This window comes from Plectropomus leopardus, chromosome 5, assembly GCF_026936395.1.
Source record: "Plectropomus leopardus strain MGB_pleo_1.0 chromosome 5, ASM2693639v1, whole genome shotgun sequence".
Classification (NCBI taxonomy): domain Eukaryota; kingdom Metazoa; phylum Chordata; class Actinopteri; order Perciformes; family Serranidae; genus Plectropomus; species Plectropomus leopardus.
Window position 1 is genome coordinate 33,012,921 of NC_142180.1, and position 23,570 is coordinate 33,036,490.

Below are 23,570 nucleotides of genomic sequence, written 5' to 3' on the forward strand. Positions count from 1 at the left end.
CACTGTCACACACACACAGGATGTCTACTTGTGTTTACAGTGTCAACACGCAGCAGGTGATTGGTTGTTTCCGTGCATCCCTGTTTTTTTGTTGTTTTTTTTTAAACTTCAGACTACTTGTAGGCTTTTTTGTGCAAGTTGTATGAATTCAAATTCAGTTTTTCTATGTCCTGTCTGTGCTGCATTGTTGAGCAAGGAGCTCTGGCTGCCAGGATTTGTCGCATATCTGCGCTGTGACTCAGAGCTTCCTCTCAGCAGTGTGTTTGTGTTTACGAGGTGCAAGTCATGAACTCTCTAATGAAGTATTAACAATCACTTTCTTGTCGAGGTGTTGCTTGCGGTTTTATGGAAAGCGGGAAACATGCATGTTAAAGAACCACATATGGCACTGGATACACACTGAGAACTTTGCTTGTGGGTTTATCATCATCAAACGTCTAATTAAAAATGGGAGTAACACTCTGACTGTGGATCAGTTCCCTAACAGACACCTTCGCTTCAGCGAAAGCAGGCCAGAGAGATTTTTGAATAAAAGCAAGTGGAGGGAAAAAAAGGCAGAAACAGAAAGTTAGTTGTCATTTGGGAGAAAAAGAGAACAGAATAAAAGGCTGAAAGAAGTCACAAGGGAGCAGAAAAAGCAGATAATTTCACATCAAACCTCCAGAGTGAGAGATGGGCAGTCCTTAAAAGGACATGGGAGAAACTGGATTGGCTGAGACGCCAGACCAACTAACCACCGGATTGGCCCGTCGGGCTAGAATGACCCGCGTGGAATGGAGAAACTTCCCAAATAAGGAAGAGAGTTGTCGGAGTTGACCTTCACAACACAGAGAGGGGGCTGGGAGACAGAGGGGTGAGCAGAGGGGAAAGGGAGCGATGAAAAGACGCACAGAGAGATGAGGCGAGCGGGAGACCAGGGTGTATGCTTGGGAGTTGACAGCATGGAAACTAACAGGCCTCAATGATCCCCCTCATAGAAAGCAGACTGTGTTTCCCGGGAAAGAACACCGTGGTATGTTAAACACCAAGAAACACACAGATAAATACACATTACACACACTCACTCTGTGGATCACATTGTTTCCGGATGAGGTCAATCAACCTCTGATTAAATCCTGACCCTGGCTGCTGGTGCGAGCGTTTGGCTGAACGTGTAGTATAGACTTAGACACACTCCCAGTGAAGCCAATGCACCACTTCCACTTGTTAATTAGAGAGTGTAATAATGTATACACACTCTAATCTCATGACACTGCTGTCACCAAGAGCGCAGAGGAGATTCACTGTGACTCGCCTCTTAGCGTCACTGAGTCAACACCAAGAATGACTCGCATCCCACGAGAGAGGACGACCCTCTCCTAATGGCTCTCTAACCTTTTCCCAACATGCAGACACACTTACAGCCACACACCGGACCAGATCCCTGGACTCCCACCTCCCATCAACACGCTGTGATTCATCAGCAGGCTGGAAAACACACGGCGACTCTAAAAATAGAGGCATTACACACAGAAATAGAAATGATAAGTTTCCAAATAGGTTTTGTTTCATGCCACAAAAATGAAGGAGAAAACTCTTGATTGAGAAACTGAATATTTGTGAACATATTTCAGTGAATGAAACCAGATCTGTGTGGTTGTAATGGGAGTGTTTGCGCACAGACTTTGTCTCTGTTGCACATATTGTTCCTAAAAGTCCAAAGTTACATAAAATGATAAAGTTCCATATGTTTGGCTTTGTTTTCTGTGCAACAGTGAAAGGTAGATAGTGTTTCTGTGTGGCTGCAAAGAACACAGAGAATGTAGATTTTATTCCCAGAAAGGGCGTTGTTTCACTTGTTACCTTACAATGGAGAAATCTTACTCGTGTCATACATTGTTCAGGTGATTAATTTTTCAAATCTATCTTCCATTCTCTCTTCTTAATCATCCTGTCTCTGGCCTTTTGTCACTCGGGAAACATTGTAAATATGGACACAAAAGGACGAGTAAAAGCAACCGGATACGGGTGTCTCTCTCGTTCTGCTTTTCTTACAACTCAAAATAAGGACTCTTCTTTAGGCAGGTTTTGAAAAAACTGCCATTTATCGCAAAAAAGTTGCACTTGCATGAGGTGGTATGTCAGGCGATTTGAAAAAGCCATATTTTGCAAAACTGCAATTTAAACACTAAAGTTTGCTTTTATAGGTCACATGATATACAACAAACAGTTGCTACAAAAGGTGTTGTTGCATCCCATAACTCTTCAAAAACTGAGTGGATAATCCGGAAGTTTTTAATCCACAATTCCTCTGTGAAATCCTGGACTATCACCTCCCAAAAAACCCTCACGTATAAGGGACTTGCCATTTCATTATCGCTCACATAACACGCCTACGTCGCCTTCAGTTGGAAATAGTGACGGCTAATGCGGCTGCTGCAATAGAAATAAACCTGCAAATGTTTTGAACATCCATCGCCATGCTTCTTGGAATGTTATACTGAGAGGAGAAGTCGCATAACATCGCTCAATGCAAACGCAGTCATCTCTCAATTGTGTTTAATCAACATGTCGAAAATATCACTTAATTTTTGTGCCAATCTGTCATGGAAACCCGCCTTTTGTCAGCCTATGAGCTAAATTTAACATCGATATGAAATATTGGCCATTTTCTACACTTTTTATAAGCCTTCATACCAGTGAAACCTGAGCAAACTGGCCCGAAACATGGCTTAACACGTAGTCAAGAAAATGAGCTGAAAATTGGTATTATAAATTATTTAATTATAGTTATATATTTAAAGTCAATTACATTTACATGTTTAGCACTTTTTCAAGCTATGTCCTTGTGTTTTTATTTATCATTTTTCTTTACTTTTTTGTACTAATTTCTGGTAACTCTTACCCAATTATTGATAATTTGGGTTAATTTTGTGTGAAGTTGCTCATTGTCTGCCCATGTTTTCAGATGAGATTAAGCCATTTTGCTCAAGTTTCAAGGGATTAAATTTAGCTCATGAGAAATAGTCCTCTTGTCTCAGACCAATCCTCATTCAAGATCTTAAAATGCTCTTTTTTGCCTCTCACTGCACTCATCTTTATTTGTCTGGAATAATCCACCATTAAAATAACTGTAAGATCCAAAAGAAAACTTGTTTGGTTTATACATCAGACAGGACAATTTCTGAATTTTGTCTCAGTGATCAAACTTAATTCTCTAAATAATCTTGAAATAGGCGCCCACAGACTTCTTTGTAGATATGATGACCTTTCTGTAGGCCTGTTTGGTTGTACTCACTGTTTTTGTTTGGTGATCCAGGGCGCTTCCGGTGTCGACTGTTTTGCAGGATGTTTGGAGAGTTGCTGTGACGCTAAACTGATTTGTCGGACTGTAGCGTTCAAACGCAATTAAAAACAAACAAACAAGCAAATATTCCTCCAACATAAAACAGGCCTTTCCGAAAACTAACGTTAAAATCAGGGTGGCGATAGAAAAATTTACACACTGCATCCTCTTTGGCGTTTTTCTTGTTTGACATTTCGCACACCTGCCGAGGAGCTCCTGAGACGCCAGGCCAGATGATGCATTCAAGTGACCCCTCCAAAAATAGGAAATTATAAAGACTTGCTAGAAATGGCTCTAACTGGGGGTTTAACTCTTGTGTTGTCATAACTTTCTGTATCCACCACTTTTCCCATGGGTCAAAAATGACCCGTCTTCACTAAAATAAAGCAGCTTGATTGGATTTTAAACCCAAAATCTATTTCGCATGAAGAAGCAACCCATCATTCATCACAAACTTTGTGAATATCTAGTTTTCCCTCTTCACAGTCCAAAAGGACTGCATATAATCACTGGAATCCACTTTTTTTTGTTTTTACTGAAGTAGAGGTTTATTATATTATTATTCTTATTGTTCCTAAAGGTACTGCATATTTGTTAATTTTCTTTAGCAAGATATATCCCTTGTGTAGCCTAAGAGAGTACAGGAAATGTGCAAAAAGTAGTTCTGAATGTATTTTATTATAGGGGAACAATAACAGTGTTTAGCAACAGAGTTTATTATACTGTACAATGAGGACAGTATGCAAGTTTGTCCATTGACTTTGCAGATGTATTTCTCTCTCTCTCTCTCTCTCTCTCTCTCTCTCTCTCTCTGTGTGTGTGTGTGTGTGTGTGTGTGTGTGTGTGTGTGTGTGTACAGTCTTCTATGAACAAAGGCAATTTCAAGTTGAAAAAAAATCATTTAGAGAGGTTTCTATGCTGTTAAACATAGCGCTGGTCATTTGTAACCCTTAAGACAAAGTAAGGGTTAAGAGAAAAAGATCATCATCAGAATGTAGTAATCTCCAAATAAGAAGCTATCATGAGCAGCAAAATTTTCCTCTTGATAATTTAACTGTGACTCTGAAAGCTGTTATTTTTGGTTCGTGACTCCCACAGGGAAGTTCCTCGGTTAGCTAAGTGTAAAGCCGAACTTTTATTCTGAAAGGGCTCGGTCTCAGGCAGGCTGGGAGCTTTTATTGTGAAGGGGAGGAGCTCGCAGACAGACTGACTCATGCAGAGAGAGAGAGCGCGAGCGACTGCGTCTGTCACTGTCTGGCTGCTCAGGGCTCTATATATGCTGCTCACACCTGGCAGGGCAGCACTGAGACAGTTTACTCTCCTGCAGGGGGAATATCACAGCTGCTGCGCACCGAGACCACAACACTGAAGGTAAAACTTTTATTTAGTGGAGACTCATTTGAATGAGGCAAACTTGCTCCCCTAACTTTTAAGCTTTGAGCTCTCAGGGGGGAACTTTTAAAAATGTTGCATTTCAGGGTCTTTAGGGTTGTTTATTTATGTATTATTTGCTTTTTTCATTAAAAAGCACTAACTTTATTAATTTATTTTCACTGAAAAAGCACTGAAGCCAAATAAATTGTCATTAAATTTGAATTTGGGAATAAAGACAGGGAAGACAAATTATTGAGGTAGAATAAGGAGGGTTTTTCTTCTTTTTTTTTTTTTTTTCACATTTTCCTGGTTTACCAGTCCGGCATGTTAATGTTTAAATCATATGTTTTCAGAATGGGTGTGTGGTTTTCTGGGAGCACAGAGAGGCTGAGTGTGATACCCATTCATTTGCTGGAGGCTCTGGAAAGGTAGTGAGTTCAGGCCGTTGGGAGAAAGAGAAGTGCGGCATCACTGTGAGGGACTTTAACTAAAAAGAAGTGAGTCGTTTTCTCCTCTGGTGTTGCGTCTGTGATGCAGGGCGACTGTGTTTATGTGGCGAGGTTGGTTTGTTTGCAGAGCTCCTCGGCGGAGTCAGATGGATTAGATAACACAATAGAGTCTGTTAGGTGAGAAAGCTTGTGTTTTACTCATGCAACTTATTTCCTCTGAGCCACTCTTTACTTTCTGCCTCTTTCTCTCTCCGCCTGGCTCTTCCTTCCTCCTCCTCCTCCTCCTCCTCTCCCTCCACTCCTGCTGCTAATCCCATTTGATGGCAATGTCTTTCCCACTCCAATCCAGGGAAGAATGTCTTCAACATTCTTGCTACAGAGAAAGAAAAAAAACTCACTTGGACAGAAAAGGCGGAGGAGTGGGGAGAAGTGGGATGGATGGAGGTGTATAGAGAAAAGCAGGGCTCACTGATTGCAGAAAGAGCTCTTTACCTATATGAAATACGAGCTCAGACAGAGAGAAAGGTGGGGAATAATAGCAGAAGAAGAAAGAAAGAAAGTAGGGCAAGGAGAAAGTGGGTGAGCAGAGCAGCCGTGAGCTGCTGGTGTGGCTGGAATAAGAAAAACGCTCTGTTTTAAAGAGAGAGGGGGGAAAGGAAAACAGTCTGGTTCTGTTTTATGTGGTGTGTGTGCAATTAGAGCCAGAGAGGACGAGGAGAGGAGGGGGGTGACTGGGGTACCCGGGGAGGAGAGGGGTTGAAAATAAGTTAAGGACATCCAGGAGAACAAAGAGAGAACATGTCAGCTGACAGGGAAGAGGTGAATGAATGGAAGCTGCAGAAGGAGAGTAAAACGCTTTTTCGTATGCAGGATAGATTGAATATCATGCAGCAGCAGATTGGTTTTTGGGGTCAGACAGAGCTGTGAGATTATATTGAAATGTTCTCGGAAACTTGGAGTGGTTCCTTTGCTAGTCTACTTTCTCTTGTGAGAGTGGAGGGAGGCAGACATGCAGAGGAGGAGGAGGGAGTCAGGAGAGTGATGTGGGAGAGAAGGAGAGAAACAAGTGAAGAGACCAAGGGTGCACGAGAACACATTCAGACAACCACAACTGCAATGATTTTGTGTGACTGATTGTCTTTGTAATCTTGTGTTATAGGTCAAATCTTAAGCAAATGTGTCACTATTCTAAGGAATTAAAAAATTCCCAACATGACACATTTTCTGTCAGAGGTGACACACAAACCATTTCTACTCAACTCGGATTTAACTTATCCAGCAGTTTACTCCTTTGAATATGAAGGCAAAGTTCGATTTCTTGGGGAGAAGGCAATAAGCAACTTGATTCTAAAAACTTAATAAAATATTATTTTTAAAAAAAAGTCAACTTAACAAGACATGGCTCAAAAAATTGCAAGAAATTTCTAAAAAAGAAAAAAAATCAAGAAAATTACCTGAAAATAGGCAAAACAAATAGAAAGTAAAAAAAAATAATAATGAGAAATAAATATATATATATATCTTTTCTGTTACATAATTGTAAATATATAAAATTAGAGTAAAAATAAATATAGTTTCCCAGACATTTTTCCCCAGATTTTTAATAATTCTCTATAACCTCTCCCACACTTACTCACAGTCTGTCAGTGTGACAATCATTCAGACATCAGCTCAATCATAACGTCACACTGAGCGTCTGATGTTTGTATTGACGTGTTGTAGCAATGATGTAATGCTCGGTGGCATACAGGTGAGGCAACCGTGAACCAGGTGTGTGTAAAAAAACATGATACACCTTGTTTTGTGATTATAAAGGTGTGTAGGCGGTGAGTTGCATTTCTACTGTCATGAACTCCCGATCTGAGTCACGGTTTGGGTCCAGCTCCATGCGTGTATTGATCTCAGGCGGCTGTGTTTGTGTTGTAGGTGTGAGACCGGAGCTCAATTTGACTATTTGGATATAAATCATTTACAAATGGCAAGGTCGTGCTGTTGCTGGGCCACGAATGTTTGCAGAAACAAATACACAGAGGTGTAATGCAAACACACAATTAGGCCTATGGCCTGAAAGTAGCCACATACAGTACACCCACTTTGCAGCCTGTATGCTGTGTTTTACGTGTCTAATCTCACTTTTTTTTCTGTTTATAAACACCTGAGGAGTTTTAAAGAGAACAGGCACATTCTCAGTTCCCCTCATGTTGTTGTTTACAGTAGGAAACCCCTCATTACTGGCTATGAATGCTCAACTACTTCCTGTCCTCTTCCCTTGTCTGCTTCCTGTCATCAGCTGGCCGAGACTAATAAAGCGGCTCCGTCTTTTTAGCCAGCTGCGGAGATAATGAGATGAGCGGCAGATATCTTGCGGCAGATAGGTCGGTGGATTAGTTTCTCACGCAGCCCGGGTCGTTTTTTTCAGGAAGCACAAACATCGAGTAAAGAGGGCCATTTAAGACGTTGAGGTCTTCATTTATTAAAGCAAGATGCTGCTGGTAAAGACACTGCGTCTGGCATGTTGGTGTATATCACTGGGCTATAAAACACTCTTCCAATTAAGTTACTGTTAAGCTGTTCCTGGATCTGTTTATTGAGCTTTTCTATGTAGAAACTTGAGAGACAAGATTACTCTAAACCAGATTCCTCTCTGCCTTTTCTACCCTTCTTTCATTTTTCTTTTTTCTTTTTACCCCATTAAAGAGTTTACAGACAGGATCCAGCCCTTGGAAAGTATTTTTCAGGATGAAAAGAGGGAGTGCTTTGCCTATTTTTACCACCAAAAGTAAAAAAAAAAAAAGAAAAAAAAGAGAAAGAGTAATGCTGTGTTACAGAATGACAGACAGAGGAACTGGAGCGTTTTCTCTCAGCGGAGCACGGCGCTCTGTGGGCCAGTTGGCTCCGACCAGAACAGCAAAACACAGGGCCGTTGGCATGGCGACAGAGGAACACTTCCCTTCTAATTCAGTCTCCGCCACAAAGAATAAGAGCGAGTGATGGAGATCTGCTCTGCTTCTCAAGCCGTCTGCAGTTTGTATCTCAAAGCTGTTTGCACGAGAAGCGGGTCGGGTTTTCAGCAGGGGTCGTGCTGTTTTAGAGCACAGCTGGGATGAAAAGGCAGGACGTGGTGTGTGCACTGCGGCCTCGTTGTTCACTTTGTGGTCAAAGCGGTCTGGAGGATCAGAGCCGGAGGGTCGCAGAGGCTGGATGACCTTTGCTTGACGTAAATCCTTAAGTGGGTCATAAAACTATTCATGCAGCTGGAAATGATACAAGCTGACCTTTTCGTGCGCCGTCAGATGTGAAGCTCGTCTAAACGAATCTAATCTGACACAATCTGAATTTTATTGTGTTGAGTTGTGTTGTAGATGTAAGCCAAATGTTATTTTAAAGGAACAGTGTGTGAGATTTAGGGGGATTTAGTGCCATCTAGTGGTGAAGATTGATTGCAACCAACCGAAGGTTTTCCCAATTAAGTTTTCTTCAGTTTTGATTGTTCAGGAGGTTTTTACCGTGAGCTGAATCATCTACGGAGGTCTCTACTTCTTTAAAACAAATGGATCAAGTGATTTAAACTGGTAAAAACTGAATTAAGCAGTGTTATGTTTAAATTTAGTCCACACTTGTCGCTGCTCACTACCGTGGCCGATGCAAAAACACAATCACATGAAAGCCCTAACTAGAGCCAGGGTTTGGTTTGTCCGTTCTGGGCTACCATAGAAACCTGATGGTGCAACATGGTGATCTCTATAGACAGGGACCTGCTCAAATGGCTCAGTCTAAAGTAACAAAAACACAACAATTCTTGTTTTTCAGTCAGTATACACTAAAGAAGACATACTTTTTATATTATATTACATTTTGGACAATATATGCAGCTACATTCTACACACTGGATCTGTAATACAGATGGGTGATTTGTGTATACTTCCGAAATCAGAGATTTTTCTCAACCATACTAAGAGAGAAAGCATGTTGTGATAGCATGTAGGACGGCTGCTCAGCAGTTTGGCTTTGTGATGAATGAAGGTGCATTTTTAGCTCTAGTTTCTTTATATAGAAATCACCTTTTAAGGTAAAGGGATGATGTCAGTTAAAGCTGGATAACATCCATTCTGTGTCCTGCTCAAACATTGACAGCATTCATGTCAAAAACAGTCAAAAAGCTAGAACGGCCTTCATGCCGAGACAGCAAAGCGGTGTGTGTCGGGCTGAGAGGGATGAGGCCGCGAGGAAATTAAGTGTGTTTCCTCTCTGCTGGAGCAGACGGGCAGGGTGCTTTGTGCCTGACGCTCCGAGAACACAGCCAAAAAAGGAATCAAACCGCTGCAGAGCGCTGCGAGCCTCACGAGCTGCCAAACTATTCCTGTAAAAGCACTCTTTTGGTTGAGGCCTGAACAGGAGAGCTGTGGAGAATGTAAAGAAAAATGTATACAGAGACAGGAAAACACATTGAATCGATTGTGCGCTCTTGCGGTCGGTGAGGAGAGCACCAGGTTACAATAAGCGGGAATGGTCGCAATGAACACTTTTGAATTAATGACTATTTGTTTGGGCATGTGAAGTCTCCTCTTGAGGGGAGCATATGACCAAAATAACTGACCAGGACATGATAATCAGTCATGTTGCTGTTGGATTGTGCAGTGGATTTGTTACACTAGGCTACAACTGTCAGTTTGGTGAAATACTCACCAGTGTTGTTTGCAAATGTAAACGGGGGGAGTCTAAAGGGAGGAGGGGGGGTCCTCTCTGCATTCTCACAGATGAAAAATAGCAGAAAGACTCCACTGATTATTCAACATCTGGAACAGATTTGGGCACGTGAACTTGGTCCTGGTGGACTTCTGACAACACGCACCACTGGGATGCACAGTATATTCTGAACAGGCTGCCTGTGAAGAAATCATCAGTCTCACATACACATAGCTGTACACTCTGAAGGTTATAACTTTCCCAAAGACCCATGTCCTCCTCTTGATCCTTAAGGAAAGCTTCTAAGAGTGCACTGTGGTTTTTCAAGTTAGTCCGTCTTTAAAACCCTCCTAGTGCTTGTTTCAGCGATGCTACAAGAAAATAAAAAACTTTAGATTCGGAGCTGATGGTGCTGCAAAATCTCTAACCTCCCTCTCTCCCACAATGACGTGAATCAACCAAGCTGGGGGAGAAACTGGGCAACCACACCTCTGTGAAAAAACACAATACTTCATCATCAGGACTCATCCCCGGCAAAATGATACCACAATAACGTGACATTAGTGTTTTTCTTTCATCACAGTGCCATTCAGAAACCAAGAGCCACACCTCAACAGATAGAAAAACATATCTGAGCTCAGACCAGTTTACGGCCCATTAGAGTAAAATGCTGCTGTTGAACAGAACTGTTTTTCTCACTGCTACACTTATCTCCTGAGCCCTTTACCATACTTGATGTATTGTCAACAGGCTGGCTTTTTAGCAAGTCTTTGTGAGAGTCTACAGGCTGATAGCCTATCAGTCCGTGCTGCTGGTGCAGCGGTTTCCTTCCCAGAAAACACACACACACACACACACACGCGTGCACACACACACACAATTTGTCCACATAACACTGCTTTGCCTGAACCCTAAGGCCTGACAAGCTGTCACCTTCAGACCAGAGGAGGAAAAACAGTTCACTTTAACTCCTGTTGAAAACCATCAGCATTCGGCCACGTGCTGATGTCATCCTCAAAATCCATTATGTCTTTAATAATTAACACGTTTACAATTTTCTCTGGGCTGTCCCGACACTTTGATTGGCATCCAAACTCTCCATCGATTATGCTCACATCTGGCATCGAACATTTCTGCCAGTTGTGTTCTGACTACAGTTGGATAGAGACCAGGCGATGGAGTCATGCATAAATTGACAACAGCTGCATGATTTTGTAACATTTTTACAAGTCTGATACTTTGTTACAGAGACCCCCTCCTGTATTCGGCATGTAACATATCCTCATACAATGGTTTGTATGATATTTAATGAATTAGCACCTCATGAATGATGTAACGTACTTAACATAAAGTTGCATAGGTTAGGTTTTGGAAAAGAAACATGGTGATGACGTACCTTAAAATAACTCAAAGCTGGGGCGTCCGATAGTTCAGCGGGTAGAGCGGGTGCCTCATGTGCAAAGGCTTTGTCCTTGCTGCAGCAGGTGCAGGTTCGCTTCCAGCTCCTGGCATGTCATCCCCTCTCTTTTTCCCTTTCATGCTTACATTTTGTCCTGTCAAATTAAGGCAAAAAGACAAAAAAATCTTTTAAAAAAACCTCAAAATATGCTTGGTTTCACACAGGACACAAACAGCCATCTTCTAGTGGAAAGTCCTGTGTTGTGTGACCATTCCACCACTGCAGCATGTCTCCTAACACATATTTTCAGTCTTTATACGACCTTCTCCTTTACTCCTGTCTGTGCATTGGTTACATGATCAAAGTCTCCCTGATAATGTTGGATATACAGAAATTATTGGCTCATGGTAATGTGGGTTTTCTACGAATTGTGGTGCATTCCTTTTGTAGGTGCAAAGAGTGCATCAAACAGTGTGAAATAGGTCTGGGCAATATGGGCAGAAAATTGTATTACGATCTTTTTAGACTATATCTCAGTACATGTTATATATCTCAATATCTTTAAATCTCCTCAAAAGCATTTCATTAATGCTGGAACTGGGAGTCAGAATAAAACATCACTTTTTTTTCCCAAAGTCCCTCCTTGATGTGGCAATATTGTGGGAATGTAACTACTAGTAATGTAGATATAACGACTAAGTGAATAACGGCAATATAAAAACAATTGTTGTTCCTGTTCTGTTTTCATACAGGATCCAGATTAGTTGAGAAAAGTACATCACATTACTGTAATGCAAACTTTAAACTCTGGAAAAGAAACTCCATTTATACCATTCCACAATATCTAATATTTGAGACGTTAAAGGGTCTTATATCTCCATATGATATAATATCTTTATGTTGCCCAGCCGTAGCCTGAAGAATGATAATTCCTTAAGAAAACACAAGATGACATCTGATCACTGATGAGCATTATTCTGCTTCGCAGGAACGCGTCCCAGCTGAAGCAGCTGCAGGACCAGATTCTCTTGGAGCAACAGGAAGCAGCCAACTGGCAGCAGCAGCAGCAGGAACAGCAGAGCCAGGAAGTCCCGCCTCCACTTCAGCAACCTCCTCAGGAAGTGCCTCCACCTGCTCCTCCATCTCCACCTCTCCCACCTCCTCCCTCCTTCCAGGAGTTGGAGAGCAACGCAGCCATGCAGGCCAGCACCTTCAACTACGCCCGGCCCAAGCAGTTCATCGCTGCTCAGAGCCCCGGCGGGGCGGGCTACGTCACCCAGTCCTCTGGCTCCTCAGGGTCCAGCCTGTCCTCCCCGCTGTCTCCTCCCTCCTCACACAAGCCTTTCAACAGGATCACCATGCCCCCTTTCACCAAGGCCAGCAGCGTTGAGTCTCCAAGCTCTCCTTCTTTCCCACCTCCACCTCCACCCTTCTTCAGCTCCAGTAACCTGTCCTCCCCATCAGGCCCCGCCCAAGACTTCCCTCCTCCTCCACCTCCTCCCCCTCCACCCGTCGCCATGTCTCCAGCCTTCTCAGATATGTCCTCGCCATTCTCCTCCGTCCCTCCATCTCCAGCCTCCAGCTTCCTGTCTTCAGTGTTGCCCTCCACACCTTCCTCACCTGGCAGTCCTACAGTCAACGCCCTGGGCCTTCCTAAAGGCAACGGCACTGTGTAAGTATCCCTCACACGCACTTTTACAGCTTTCTGTACAGTGTCTGTTAAATTATGTAAGTTTTTTCTTTATACACAGTGTCTCAGGCGAGTTGAGCTCCCATCAGATAAACCTCCTGGCAACTGGAGGCAGAATGTCTGCTCAATGGAAGATGACAAGTTTACATTTTTATACAACGTGTTTACAGGGAAACGCCGACTAAAGAGTCCTTAGAAACACATACAATCCAGCACACGTAGTTACAAAGGCGTTCTCAAGGTGCAAGAGCTTTAGCAACCACATGGCAAGAAAATATACACGAGGATCTCAGAGTGAAAAGTGTGTCAAAAATCAAATAAACACTCAGATTTTTGTCAAGATGTATCACTTCACAGTCTTCACCCAGCTGATACAGACTGCGGGGTTGCCGGATTTTGACTTTGAGCTCTGAATTTACAATTTACAAAAACTAGATAGTCCACAAATGTGAAAATTTGACTTCTGTTCACCATAAAAATACAGAAAAGAAACGCCCTAAGAACATAAACAAAAAACAGCAATACATTCCATGTAAAAATAGGTCTCTGTTAGGGCTGGGCGATAAAACAATAGCGATATCAATCGCGAAATAACTTTTCCTCGATTGAAATATGAGACGTAGTCGATAGAACACATTCCAGCCATGTTTTGACAGACAACACGAACAGCCAATGATAATAAGAAAGGTGCTGCGGCGAACCAAACGCAGTGAACAACTTTGACTCTAGAAGAGCTGAGTGTTTGACAGCCACAGCTCTGAAACAGCCAGATTTGCAGAGGTGGAGAGTGACTTCTTTAGACTTCTCCAGACTACTTTGTGTTAGTTTCAGGTTTAATCAGACTTTGGACGAATTATTTAGAAACACCAGGATGCATCGCTCCGTGTCTCATCCAGCCGCTCATGACCTTATTTTCACCTTTTCTCTAACTGGTAATGTTGGCAGGCTGTTGGCAGCTATAGGAGAAGTAGGTCTCAAAAGTTTTTAATTCCCGAGTAAAGTGATTAATAGCACAGAAGATTCACAGAAGTTGAAGTCAGAGTCCTGCAGTCAGGAGAGGTTGGCTATTATCGGCACAATGTGCTTAAATTTACCTGAAGTTTGTTAAAGATGGAGCTTTTTAATTTTTATATAAAGCTGGAAAGTTTAATAAATATTAATAAATCATATGTTTATTACACTCCAACACACCATAGTCAAATGAAACAGTGTCAGTGAACTGTGAGGGTAAAAAACAAACACCTAAAAAAAAGAAAAATAATCGTTCATTAATTGTAATTGAAGTGAAATGTTCAATTAATAGTGATATTGATTTTAGGTGTGAGGTTCAGACCTTTGCTGGGAAGAAATTTTAGTCACTGGACCTCTTTGAATTTTAGTAGAATAGGTCCTCCAGTTGGTGATGCCTGTTCTACAGTATATTTGTCATGTTCAATTTAAACCAAAATTAACCTTGTGATATCTTCATATGTCACTTAGGAGTAAAAGGAAACCTTTAAGCTTGGCAGAAATTGTGATTTGATGTGTACTGTGATATATATCGATATCGACTGAAAAAAAAAAAGAAAAATGATCGTGATAAGACTTTATTCCATATCGCCCAGCCTTAGTCTCGATGATAACACATTTAAGCAAATATAATTTACAATAAATAAATGTTCATCATGCCATCCAAAAACCTCCAGCACCACCTTGTACCGCAGATATGACCATATCATTTATCACCTTGACAGCACATAGGTGAAAAAAATTTTTCTTGTGGATACATCTATTTGCTGCCGGTAGTCTATAACGCCTCCCTGAGGGTTTGAATTCACTGTGTGGTGGATGAGAAAGGTCGTTAATAATTCTTTCAACTTGACTTGCATATTAAGTTAGCAGATAAAAATCTTGTTTTGTAGATAATTCGCTTCTGATGGCCATCCAGGAGAGAGACATTTCTTTTTTTTCCCTCCATCAAGGACATTCCACCTTAAACTCTCTGCCAGTAATTTTTCATCAGCCCCTCGCTCACTCCTGAACTCCCCCTCTCACCCTGGCATTCCTGCTGCAGTTGTGAGAGATAAGAAGATACAGTGAGGAATGCTATAGCTGGACATGTCCAGATAAGGGTGGATACGAGAGAGCCAGAGAGGGAGCGAGAGGAGCTAGAGAGGGACGTGTTGAGATAACTCACATGCGTCACAGAGCAGAGTGTCACGGTAATGTTGACAAATGTTTCTGTTTTGTCCCTCTCTCAGCAAAGCGTTCCCCAGGAAGTCCTCGGTCACCAGGACGCCCCGCATGGCCTCTGACTCAGACATCCAGGGATCCAAGGACGCCGTCATCCAGGATTTGGAGAGGAAACTGCGCTTTAAAGAGGAGCGCATAAGCAATGGTCAACAGGTGTGTGTGTGCGTTATTGCATTAAAACAAGTGTGAGTTTGCAGGAAATCACAAGTCATTAACACAGATTAACAAGTCATACAAATGTTCATGTAAAAAAACAACACAAGTGTGTAATTAAGCTTCTTTGTCATGCACCCTTAAATAATTTTCTCTATTACATCCCTAATTAACACAAGATACAGTGGCAAGATGATGGTGTGTATATGTGTGTTTTTCTTTTTGCAACTCACAAACTAACCCCTGGCTGATCCCATTAATCCCTGCTTCCAGAGGTTAACCTATGAGGAGAAGATGGCTCGCAGACTGCTGGGTGCTGACAACGCTGCCACAGTCTTAAACACACAGGAGACAGAGGAGGAGCCAGTCACACAGGTACGGTGGCTCTTTATCAGGATCCACACACCTGGAGGGGAAAATCACACACGTGCACACTCACCTGAAATCACACAGGCATGAAAATGTTTGAGCAAAAAACCCACAAATTTCACTATTGCATGTAATCCACACAAGCACCTTTCTGTTTTGTCCACGGATACTCTGCTGGTGTCATTCCTATCTTATGACTACTGGCTTTCGTTTATATACTGTTGAATTAGAGCGCACCCCCCCACCAACACAACCCCCCAGTCCCTGTAAACACTGTTGAAGAGCGAGTTATGAAAAGCGGGGTATAAACACTGTAAAGTCCTCCAGAGCCCTCCATAAAAAGCTCTGTTTATGCAAACTGGTAGAAACCAGTGTTGCTGCAAACATGCCGGGGAGTAACACTGTTTGAAGGCTCGTGACTGTGAGCAACCAGAAAGTTCTGTGGAAGTGTCAGAGTGTAGCACCTCCACACAGCGTTGGTTGTTTATTTATGCATGAACAAGCATTTTTCTAGCTTGTTTAAATAGTAATCCTTTTTCAGAGCTCATTTCTACAAATGGAAAAAGATATTATAGTTTGATTTTGAAGGGATAGTTCACATCAAAATCAAAACTGCATATTTTCACTCTCACCTGTAGTGCTCTATATCAATCAGTCTATGTTATTTTGGTGTGTGTTGCCGGGTTTTGGAGATATCAGCTGTGGAGATGTCTGCCTTCTCTCCAATATAATGAAACTAGGCGCTCACCGTACCACCTTAGTGCAACGTAGCCCGTTGGCATGAGGAGCGATGTGATTGGTTGTCGCACAACTGCACTGCATGACTCTGTGCAAAAAACTCTACGCCTGGCAGTACATCCAGGCCAATGCATCGTGAGACTTTGAATTCTGATGGTAAAGCATGTGAATTTGAATTTTCTGTGTTGAAAGCAGGTAAGATTAAACATGTTCACACATTTAAACACCTAAAATGATTGTTTTCTACGCTGCGTGATGCACGGTGACAGTACAACACAAACAAAACAATTTTTCTCTCTCAACAGGAAGTACAGTCATCTCCCCATTTCCCTCAAAAGGTGTTTGAAACATTTTAGTTTGTCTCTGTCACCTTCTGGTTTTTCATTCACTCTGTGTATCAGTGTGCACACAAGGTCACGCTAAAAGCTGGGATGTGTTCACTTTGACCAGAGCAGGGTCAGGACTGGGAATTTGCTGATAAGGGAACACAAAAGACAGCAATTAGTTTTTTGGTCCCTGTGGTGCCATATTCAGCGTGTATTCCATTCACAGGCCGCTGCGTCTGGAAACAAAACAGAGTCAAATTGATTGAGCATGTGTAAAAGTTGGTCTCTGCACCTTTTACAGTTGGCTGTTGTTCAGTATGGGTAGTTTGAATTGATTCAGATACTGAAGCATGTTGTAGCTTGAATGCAACACAAGTATCTGTCAGCACGTTTGGATTTTACACAGATTGCACTTTGCAATTGCAACTTTCTATCACGCAACGCATGCTGCAATTTTAATCTGCATTTAAGATTTAAGTAATAATTAAGTTATGTCATTAGAAAGGAGGGATAATTGAATATTACTTTGTTAGATATGTGAAAAGGAACATGCTGCAGCAGCTGCCTCGATGCTATTTAGGATAATACCTCAGCAGATCAGGATGGGTTACTTCTGTGATTGCTGTCGTTATGAGCGGCAGATTGAGGATAAATGCTGGTTCTGCAGCTGTTCCCGAGGCCTGTCATTATCTGTGTGATGATGTGTCATCGGACCACGCCGCTCTGCAGATGTTCTCTCTGCCTCAGCAGAGCTGCAGTGATGAGAGATTGATGGAGGTGGTGGGAAGGAGGAGTGGCTCATCGGGCAGGGAGAATTAGGAAATTGAGAGAAAGTTGGTAGTTTGGGTGACAATGAAGACAGGTTAATGGGTGTGTAAAAAAATGTGAAATAGGGCAAACAGGGTTTTATAGAGCTTTCTGCACGCCTTTAGACACGCTTGCCTTTGCCACATGATCACACAAACTGAATCTGTCTTCTTTCTCTAAATATTTCTCTCTTTTTTTCTTCTCTGGCATGAAGGAATACAAAGTGTCCAGCTTTGAGCAGCGCCTGATCAGTGAGATTGAATTCCGTCTGGAGCGCTCTCCTGTAGAGGAATCAGACGATGATGTGCAGCACGATGAAGACTCTGCCGGGCATGGGGTGGCACCATCCTTCGACCAAAAGCTCAAACACTACAAAGTCTTCGAGGGCATGCCAGTCACCTTCTCCTGCAAGGTCCACGGAGACCCCAAACCAAAGGTGGGAGGTTGAACACGTCACTGAAAGACTCTCATCACCCTGAATGATTGAAACATTGTTGGTGATGATGCTGCGGGGATTATTAATATAAGATGGTAACTTTGAGGTAGTTATGATGGTATGGCTTCTTTTCTTTGGGAGTTGCTGATGTGTGATGTCGATGATAGAGGGAGCAGATCTTGTACATATGCTCTGTGTTGTGATAAGGGGAGGGAGGCCCGGGCTGGCTGCCTGGCTCTGTCCACATTAATGACACGGTGATGACAGGCTTCAGAATGAACTGATGAAAAAACAGAAAAGCAGAGAGATGAAGGTGAAAGAGAGACGATATAAAGATAATGCAACATTTTTGTCTAAAATTAAAAAAAAAAAAAAATAGGAGACACAACAAGTGACCAATTTTGAGATTTTGGGCTATTTCATTACATGTCCTCTCTCAGACTACCAGAAAGAAAACATCCAAAATACTTATTTAGGTGGTTCAGATTTTTGTTATGTAATTGTATGCAAAAAGCTAGAGGTGTGGACAACACAGTCACATCTTGATGTGATGTGTGTGATTAGACTTGACAAGTTCAAAAATGACTTGTAGCTCGACTTGGACATTAACACCAATGACTCGTAACTTCACTTTGATGTGATTCTTTTGATGTGAAAATACTTGATCCTTTCCCCCTAGACCAAGGATTAAAAATGTTGTTTAAAAACTTTGACACAAATTACTTAATTTCCTGAATCAACAAACATTAACGCAAGTCAACACTTTATGTCCCAGATGATCCACTTTGTTTGAACTAATCTGGCACCATTCAATCAAGTCTGTTAACTTGTCTAATAGTTTTATCGGCCTTAATTTTGTGTCACAGGTCTACTGGTTTAAAGATGGCAAGCAGATCTCCAAGAGGAGCGAGCACTACAGGATCAGCCGTGACGCTGATGGTACCTGCTCTCTGCACACTGCGTCTGCCTCACTGGATGATGACGGAAACTACACCATCATGGCAGGCAACCCTGAGGTGAGAGACAAGCAGAAAAAAAATACAAGATCAAACGTTTCATTAAATTTCTGTGCATTTTTTCATTACAAAAATGCACCCACCCATCTGTTTGGCTGCTTGTAGTAGATGTCAGCACCCATTAGTAGGAGAATAATGAGTATTAAGATAATAGTCTCCAGCCTGAAGAGGAAGAGGGCGTTGAATGAGACGGGAAATCGCTAAAACCCTCAGGAGGGTCAAAAGTCCATGTGCTACAGGCGTTTTAACGGCCCTCTCCAGCTCCAACACTCACATTTTATTTCCTCCTCCCTGTCTGACTGCTGCGTGCTCTGTAGTGGAGTGTCAACACCTCATGAGCTCCCTCTCTCCGTGTCTCGCTTCCCCTCACAGGGCAGGGTGAGCTGCACCGGCAGGATGATGGTCCAGGCTGTGAACCAGCGAGGCCGAAGCCAGCGCTCCACACCGGGACACATGCGCAGGTAAGGCTTCGCTGTCCACACAGGAGATAAAGTAAAGACTAAACAGAATATGTTTTATTCACGACCTGCAGCTGCTGGCTGGCACATGTGCTGCAGGCTGTTCACCATCTGCACGACTTCTGTGCTCGCTCACACAGATTTAACTGTGTTTTTTTCTGATGTTCCAAGAAGCTGCTATTTACTCAGATGTTTGCTGTGAGCTGAATCACAGTTTTCTTTCCTTTGTTGGACCGTCTGCTTAAGAAAAGCTCCGCGTTAATGAGAGGGAACACCTGTTTGCTCTGTTCTGTTTTTCATTGCTCTAATGACCTCGTATATACAGTGCGCATTCATGCGACCCCAGATATTGAAAAAACATGCACGGCACATCACAGACGCTCCCCACAGCACATAAAACCACCTGTAGTCTGTTATCTAGATGAACACTCCCTGAGCTCTGAGATGTTTGGAGAGAGATCGAGATAACTATCAGTGTCTCCCACTCTCTTTCTTCTGCCCCCCTGGTTGTCGTGCAGGCAGAGTGATGTCATTGTTACAGGGTCGAATCACAGGAACACCTATGAGTCGTAGATCAACAACATTTCTTTGTGCAGTCCTGTCTTGTATAATGATGACAATAAATCACTGAATCCTTGAGAGAGCTAGTGGAAGGATGCCAGAGCAGGAAATAAGTACAAAAAAGGCCCCAAAAGTTCATATGATGTCTACAAAGATATGTTTTATACATGTGAGCATGAGTAAATAAAGACTGAAGATAAAGACTAAAGATTTCCCTAAAAAACACTGATATCCATTCTCCAAAGGGAGTTTAACATTTAGCAACTGAAAATCCAAGACTGTGCAAATGAAATACGTCTAAACGCCGATGTTGATACTCTTTAATAAAATGTGTCTTTTTTGACAAATCTATGACTTTTTCATTAAATTCCACCTATTTTGAAACAGAAATGAATTAAAAGTAGCATAAATGGCTAAAAACAATGTTAGAAGTTGGTTTTTAATCTGAAATACTGTATGTTTCTTTCTCTCTATCAGGCCCAGGTCCAGGTCTAGAGACAGCGGTGACGAGAACGATAACATCCAAGAGCGTCACTTCCGCCCCCACTTCCTGCAGGCGCCTGGCGACCTCATCGTTCAGGAGGGTCGACTGTGCCGGATGGACTGCAAGGTAAATACACACCTTTTAATCCTGAGAGTGCAACCTGTGCTAACATGAGTGTGCGATGTGATTAAATAGGGAAGGAAGGTCAACGGCTGCTTCTCAACACTTTCCATATAAAACTGTTATTTGTTGATTTTTTTCAGTGCTTAAAATGAGTTATTTTTAGCGCTTGGTGAGAGATACATTTTTTTGTGATCACATTTTTAGTGAGATTCAGGTTATGCAGAGAACTGGTCCACAAAATTACATTACTAATTTACATATATAATTAAAAAAATAAAATAAGCAAGATAAAATACAAGTAAAATAAAATAAGATCAGAAACTCACTTGTGGAGGAGCACATGTGAATTTATATAAATTCTTGGATTTTTTCAAAGTTATATTAAGCAGGATTGACAATTGCTGTTTTTAAACACGCTTGCCAGCAAAAGTAAAAGCCAGATTCCCTCTTTTTTGCATTTTGCCTCGCTATATGTGTGTTTTTTGTCAGCGATGTGCGTCTTGGATGCTTGCTGCTTATGGTCAAGCACCTGGACACTACCCTTTTTATAAAGCCTTGACTTCATCTGAGCGTCCAAAGCACAAAAAAAAAAGAAAATACAGGCAGACGGCAGAGTCTCTGCAGAAAAATACACTGCACACACTTATAGTGGGTCAGAGGTGACAGTTGAGAGGGATTACTTCTATCACCAAACATGGAGATAAACACATAACCACTGAGACTCTGTGAGAGTATGTGGAGGACGCGAAAGCAATGTTTTTTTGTTTTTTTTATCGTGATATATTAAGCGAGGACAGGTCATTCAGGAGCAGTGTGGGTGCATGAAGAGCAAACCACTTTCCAAAAAAGGTCCATTTAAGAAGTCATCGGAGTGTACTGCTCGCTGAAGGACATTTTTAAAATTTAAAAGGAGAAAAGGCAAATTATATACTGTGTTTTTTGGTCTGGTATGGCATTTGAAGCTAGGGACTTTAATGCAAAAAAAAACTTTTTTATAAATGACCGCAGTTTTAAGGCCTTTTTTGGAGAAGTTATGCCTGCCATTTTGACTCCAACCCTCTGCCTGTTCACTTACAGCACAGACAACCTTCGTTTTAACCTCTTGTGCTTCTAACCTGTCGTGAACGCAGTATCTGATCCATGCTGCTTTTCTTTGATAAAGGAAAGAAAGAGAGATGGTTTAAAATAACTGAGACATGACTGGAAAGAAAAAATGCCCGCACCAAAGAGAATATGTTAATCATAGTAATAGAGAAAGCCATTTCAGATCCGCCCTTTAATTCAGTGTCTGTATTGCTTTCAGGGAGGCTCCGTGTCTGTGCTGCCAAAGAAACATTTCCCCTTTTCGTGCATTCCAGTTTCTTTAGGGAATAAAAACGTTTCATCACTTCCTCGCGTTATGAATGGCTCAAAGCACGCAGGGAGAATTCAGAGGTGTCATTTTTCAGGGATTAAGTGGGATCAGGTTTTCTGCAATTATTTCCTCTCACACCACTCATGCTCATTTTATCTCTTTATCTTCTTCGTCATCACCTCGCCTCCCTCCCGCCTGCAGCACTCTGAAAACGGGTTCATGTTATAAAATAAAACCGACCCACAATTAACTCACTATAAAAAGACTGCGTTTTTCATGCTCGTTGTCAGAAATAAACTAAGAGTCTCCATTCCTTTGGAGTCCGTAATGTCGAGGATATTTATAGCAAGTATTTATTTCCAGATCATTCGTGGCTTTCAAAACTTTCCATGCTTAAAATGTCCCAACTTCCAAAAGTGTACTGAGCCAATTCCAATAATTCTTATCACTACTTCACCTACTCCCCTTTGTGATATCTGTGAATTTCACATTGTAATACCAAACATATGCATATATGGATTCCTGAACGGGCCGACTAGGCCTAGGTAAAGGGGCCCAAAGTGTCAGGGGCTGCCCTGGCATTCACCTGCAAGATGTCAAATTAACTCAAATTAACATGTACCAACCAGAGACACTTGAAAAGACTACAAAGAGATTCAAGGGAGCTAAAAAGCAACCCAATGGCCAAAAATGAGAGAAATATACCTCAAAGACATATAAAATGACCTCAAAGACACACATCATGCCCAAAATGACCACAAAGAGATACAAACGATCTACAAAAAGACACAAAATTACTTCAAAGAGACAGGATATCACCTTTAGAAGACAAAAAAATACAGAGATGCAAATAAACCAAAAAGACACAGCTATATCTCAAAGAGACACAAAGTAACCTCAAAGAGTCAAAAAACTACCACAGAGAGATGCAGAGGAACTTCAGAGAGACAAAATGATTACAAAATGTCACAAAACAACCAAGAAAGACACAAATAAAGTATGAGAATATTACCTCAAAGAGTCAGAAAATCACCTTCAGAAGACACAAAATTACCTCAAAAGGTGCAATACGAATAAAAAGAGATGGAAAGATGCAAACCACAAAGACATAAAATGACTACAAAAAGTTAAAAAAAACAATAAGAAAGACACAACTATACCTCACGCAACACGAAATGACCTCAAATATACACCAAACAACCACAAAAAGATGCAAATGAACTACCTTGTACCTTGAGACAAACTTCAACACAACACAAAATTACCACAAAGAAAAAAAACATAAAGTGAAACACAAAAATTAGGAAAAAAAGAGGCAAAACCACCACCACAAAGTCTGAGAGTCTTGCTCCTGTGTTGGAGAGGAGGTGGGGCCTTTTGCATATCTGTGCCCAAGGGCCCATAGCTTCATAATCTGCCCATAAACACATGCATATCCACAGTGGTACTTTTTTCCAGGTGGGCATGATGGTGTAGGTTTTGGGTTTCTCTGCAAAAAGAGACGCGTCTTTTCTTAGTGCAGTTTATTCCCATGACAAAGCGTGCAGGCGACCAGGCTCCTCCAGACAAACACAACACAGACAGATTAAC

The 23,570-nt window shown here is 41.8% G+C and overlaps 1 protein-coding gene and 1 long non-coding RNA gene across 9 annotated transcripts in view; one reads left to right on the plus strand and one right to left on the minus strand.

Annotated features, from left to right (window-relative positions):
- LOC148189608 (uncharacterized) overlaps positions 1 to 15,701 on the minus strand; it is a 37,165-nt gene extending 21,464 nt beyond the window's left edge. Inside the window, exons 1-4 of one of the 3 annotated variants that reach the window (XR_015776670.1) lie at positions 15,542 to 15,700; positions 15,100 to 15,274; positions 11,231 to 11,387; positions 4,727 to 10,034 (exon numbers count right to left, since the gene is read on the minus strand). This is a non-coding gene — a long non-coding RNA (uncharacterized LOC148189608). Of the gene's footprint in view, positions 1 to 4,726; positions 10,326 to 11,230; positions 11,388 to 15,099; positions 15,275 to 15,541 lie in introns of those variants that run through there. The other 2 variants (XR_015776669.1, XR_015776668.1) reach the window with 2 other exon arrangements.
- The window catches only part of palld (palladin, cytoskeletal associated protein), a 74,333-nt gene that overhangs the window by 46,396 nt on the left and 4,367 nt on the right, over positions 1 to 23,570 (plus strand). For 3 of the 6 annotated variants that reach the window (XM_042483446.2, XM_042483452.2, XM_088077990.1), the window contains 8 exons: positions 12,222 to 12,905; positions 15,164 to 15,308; positions 15,582 to 15,683; positions 16,721 to 16,753; positions 17,763 to 17,984; positions 18,851 to 19,000; positions 19,373 to 19,461; positions 20,497 to 20,629. In XM_042483446.2, the coding sequence (XP_042339380.2) occupies positions 12,222 to 12,905; positions 15,164 to 15,308; positions 15,582 to 15,683; positions 16,721 to 16,753; positions 17,763 to 17,984; positions 18,851 to 19,000; positions 19,373 to 19,461; positions 20,497 to 20,629 (1,558 nt within the window). Of the gene's footprint in view, positions 1 to 4,536; positions 4,697 to 12,221; positions 12,906 to 15,163; positions 15,309 to 15,581; positions 15,684 to 16,720; positions 16,754 to 17,762; positions 17,985 to 18,850; positions 19,001 to 19,372; positions 19,462 to 20,496; positions 20,630 to 23,570 lie in introns of those variants that run through there. The other 3 variants (XM_088077991.1, XM_042483458.2, XM_042483464.2) reach the window with 3 other exon arrangements.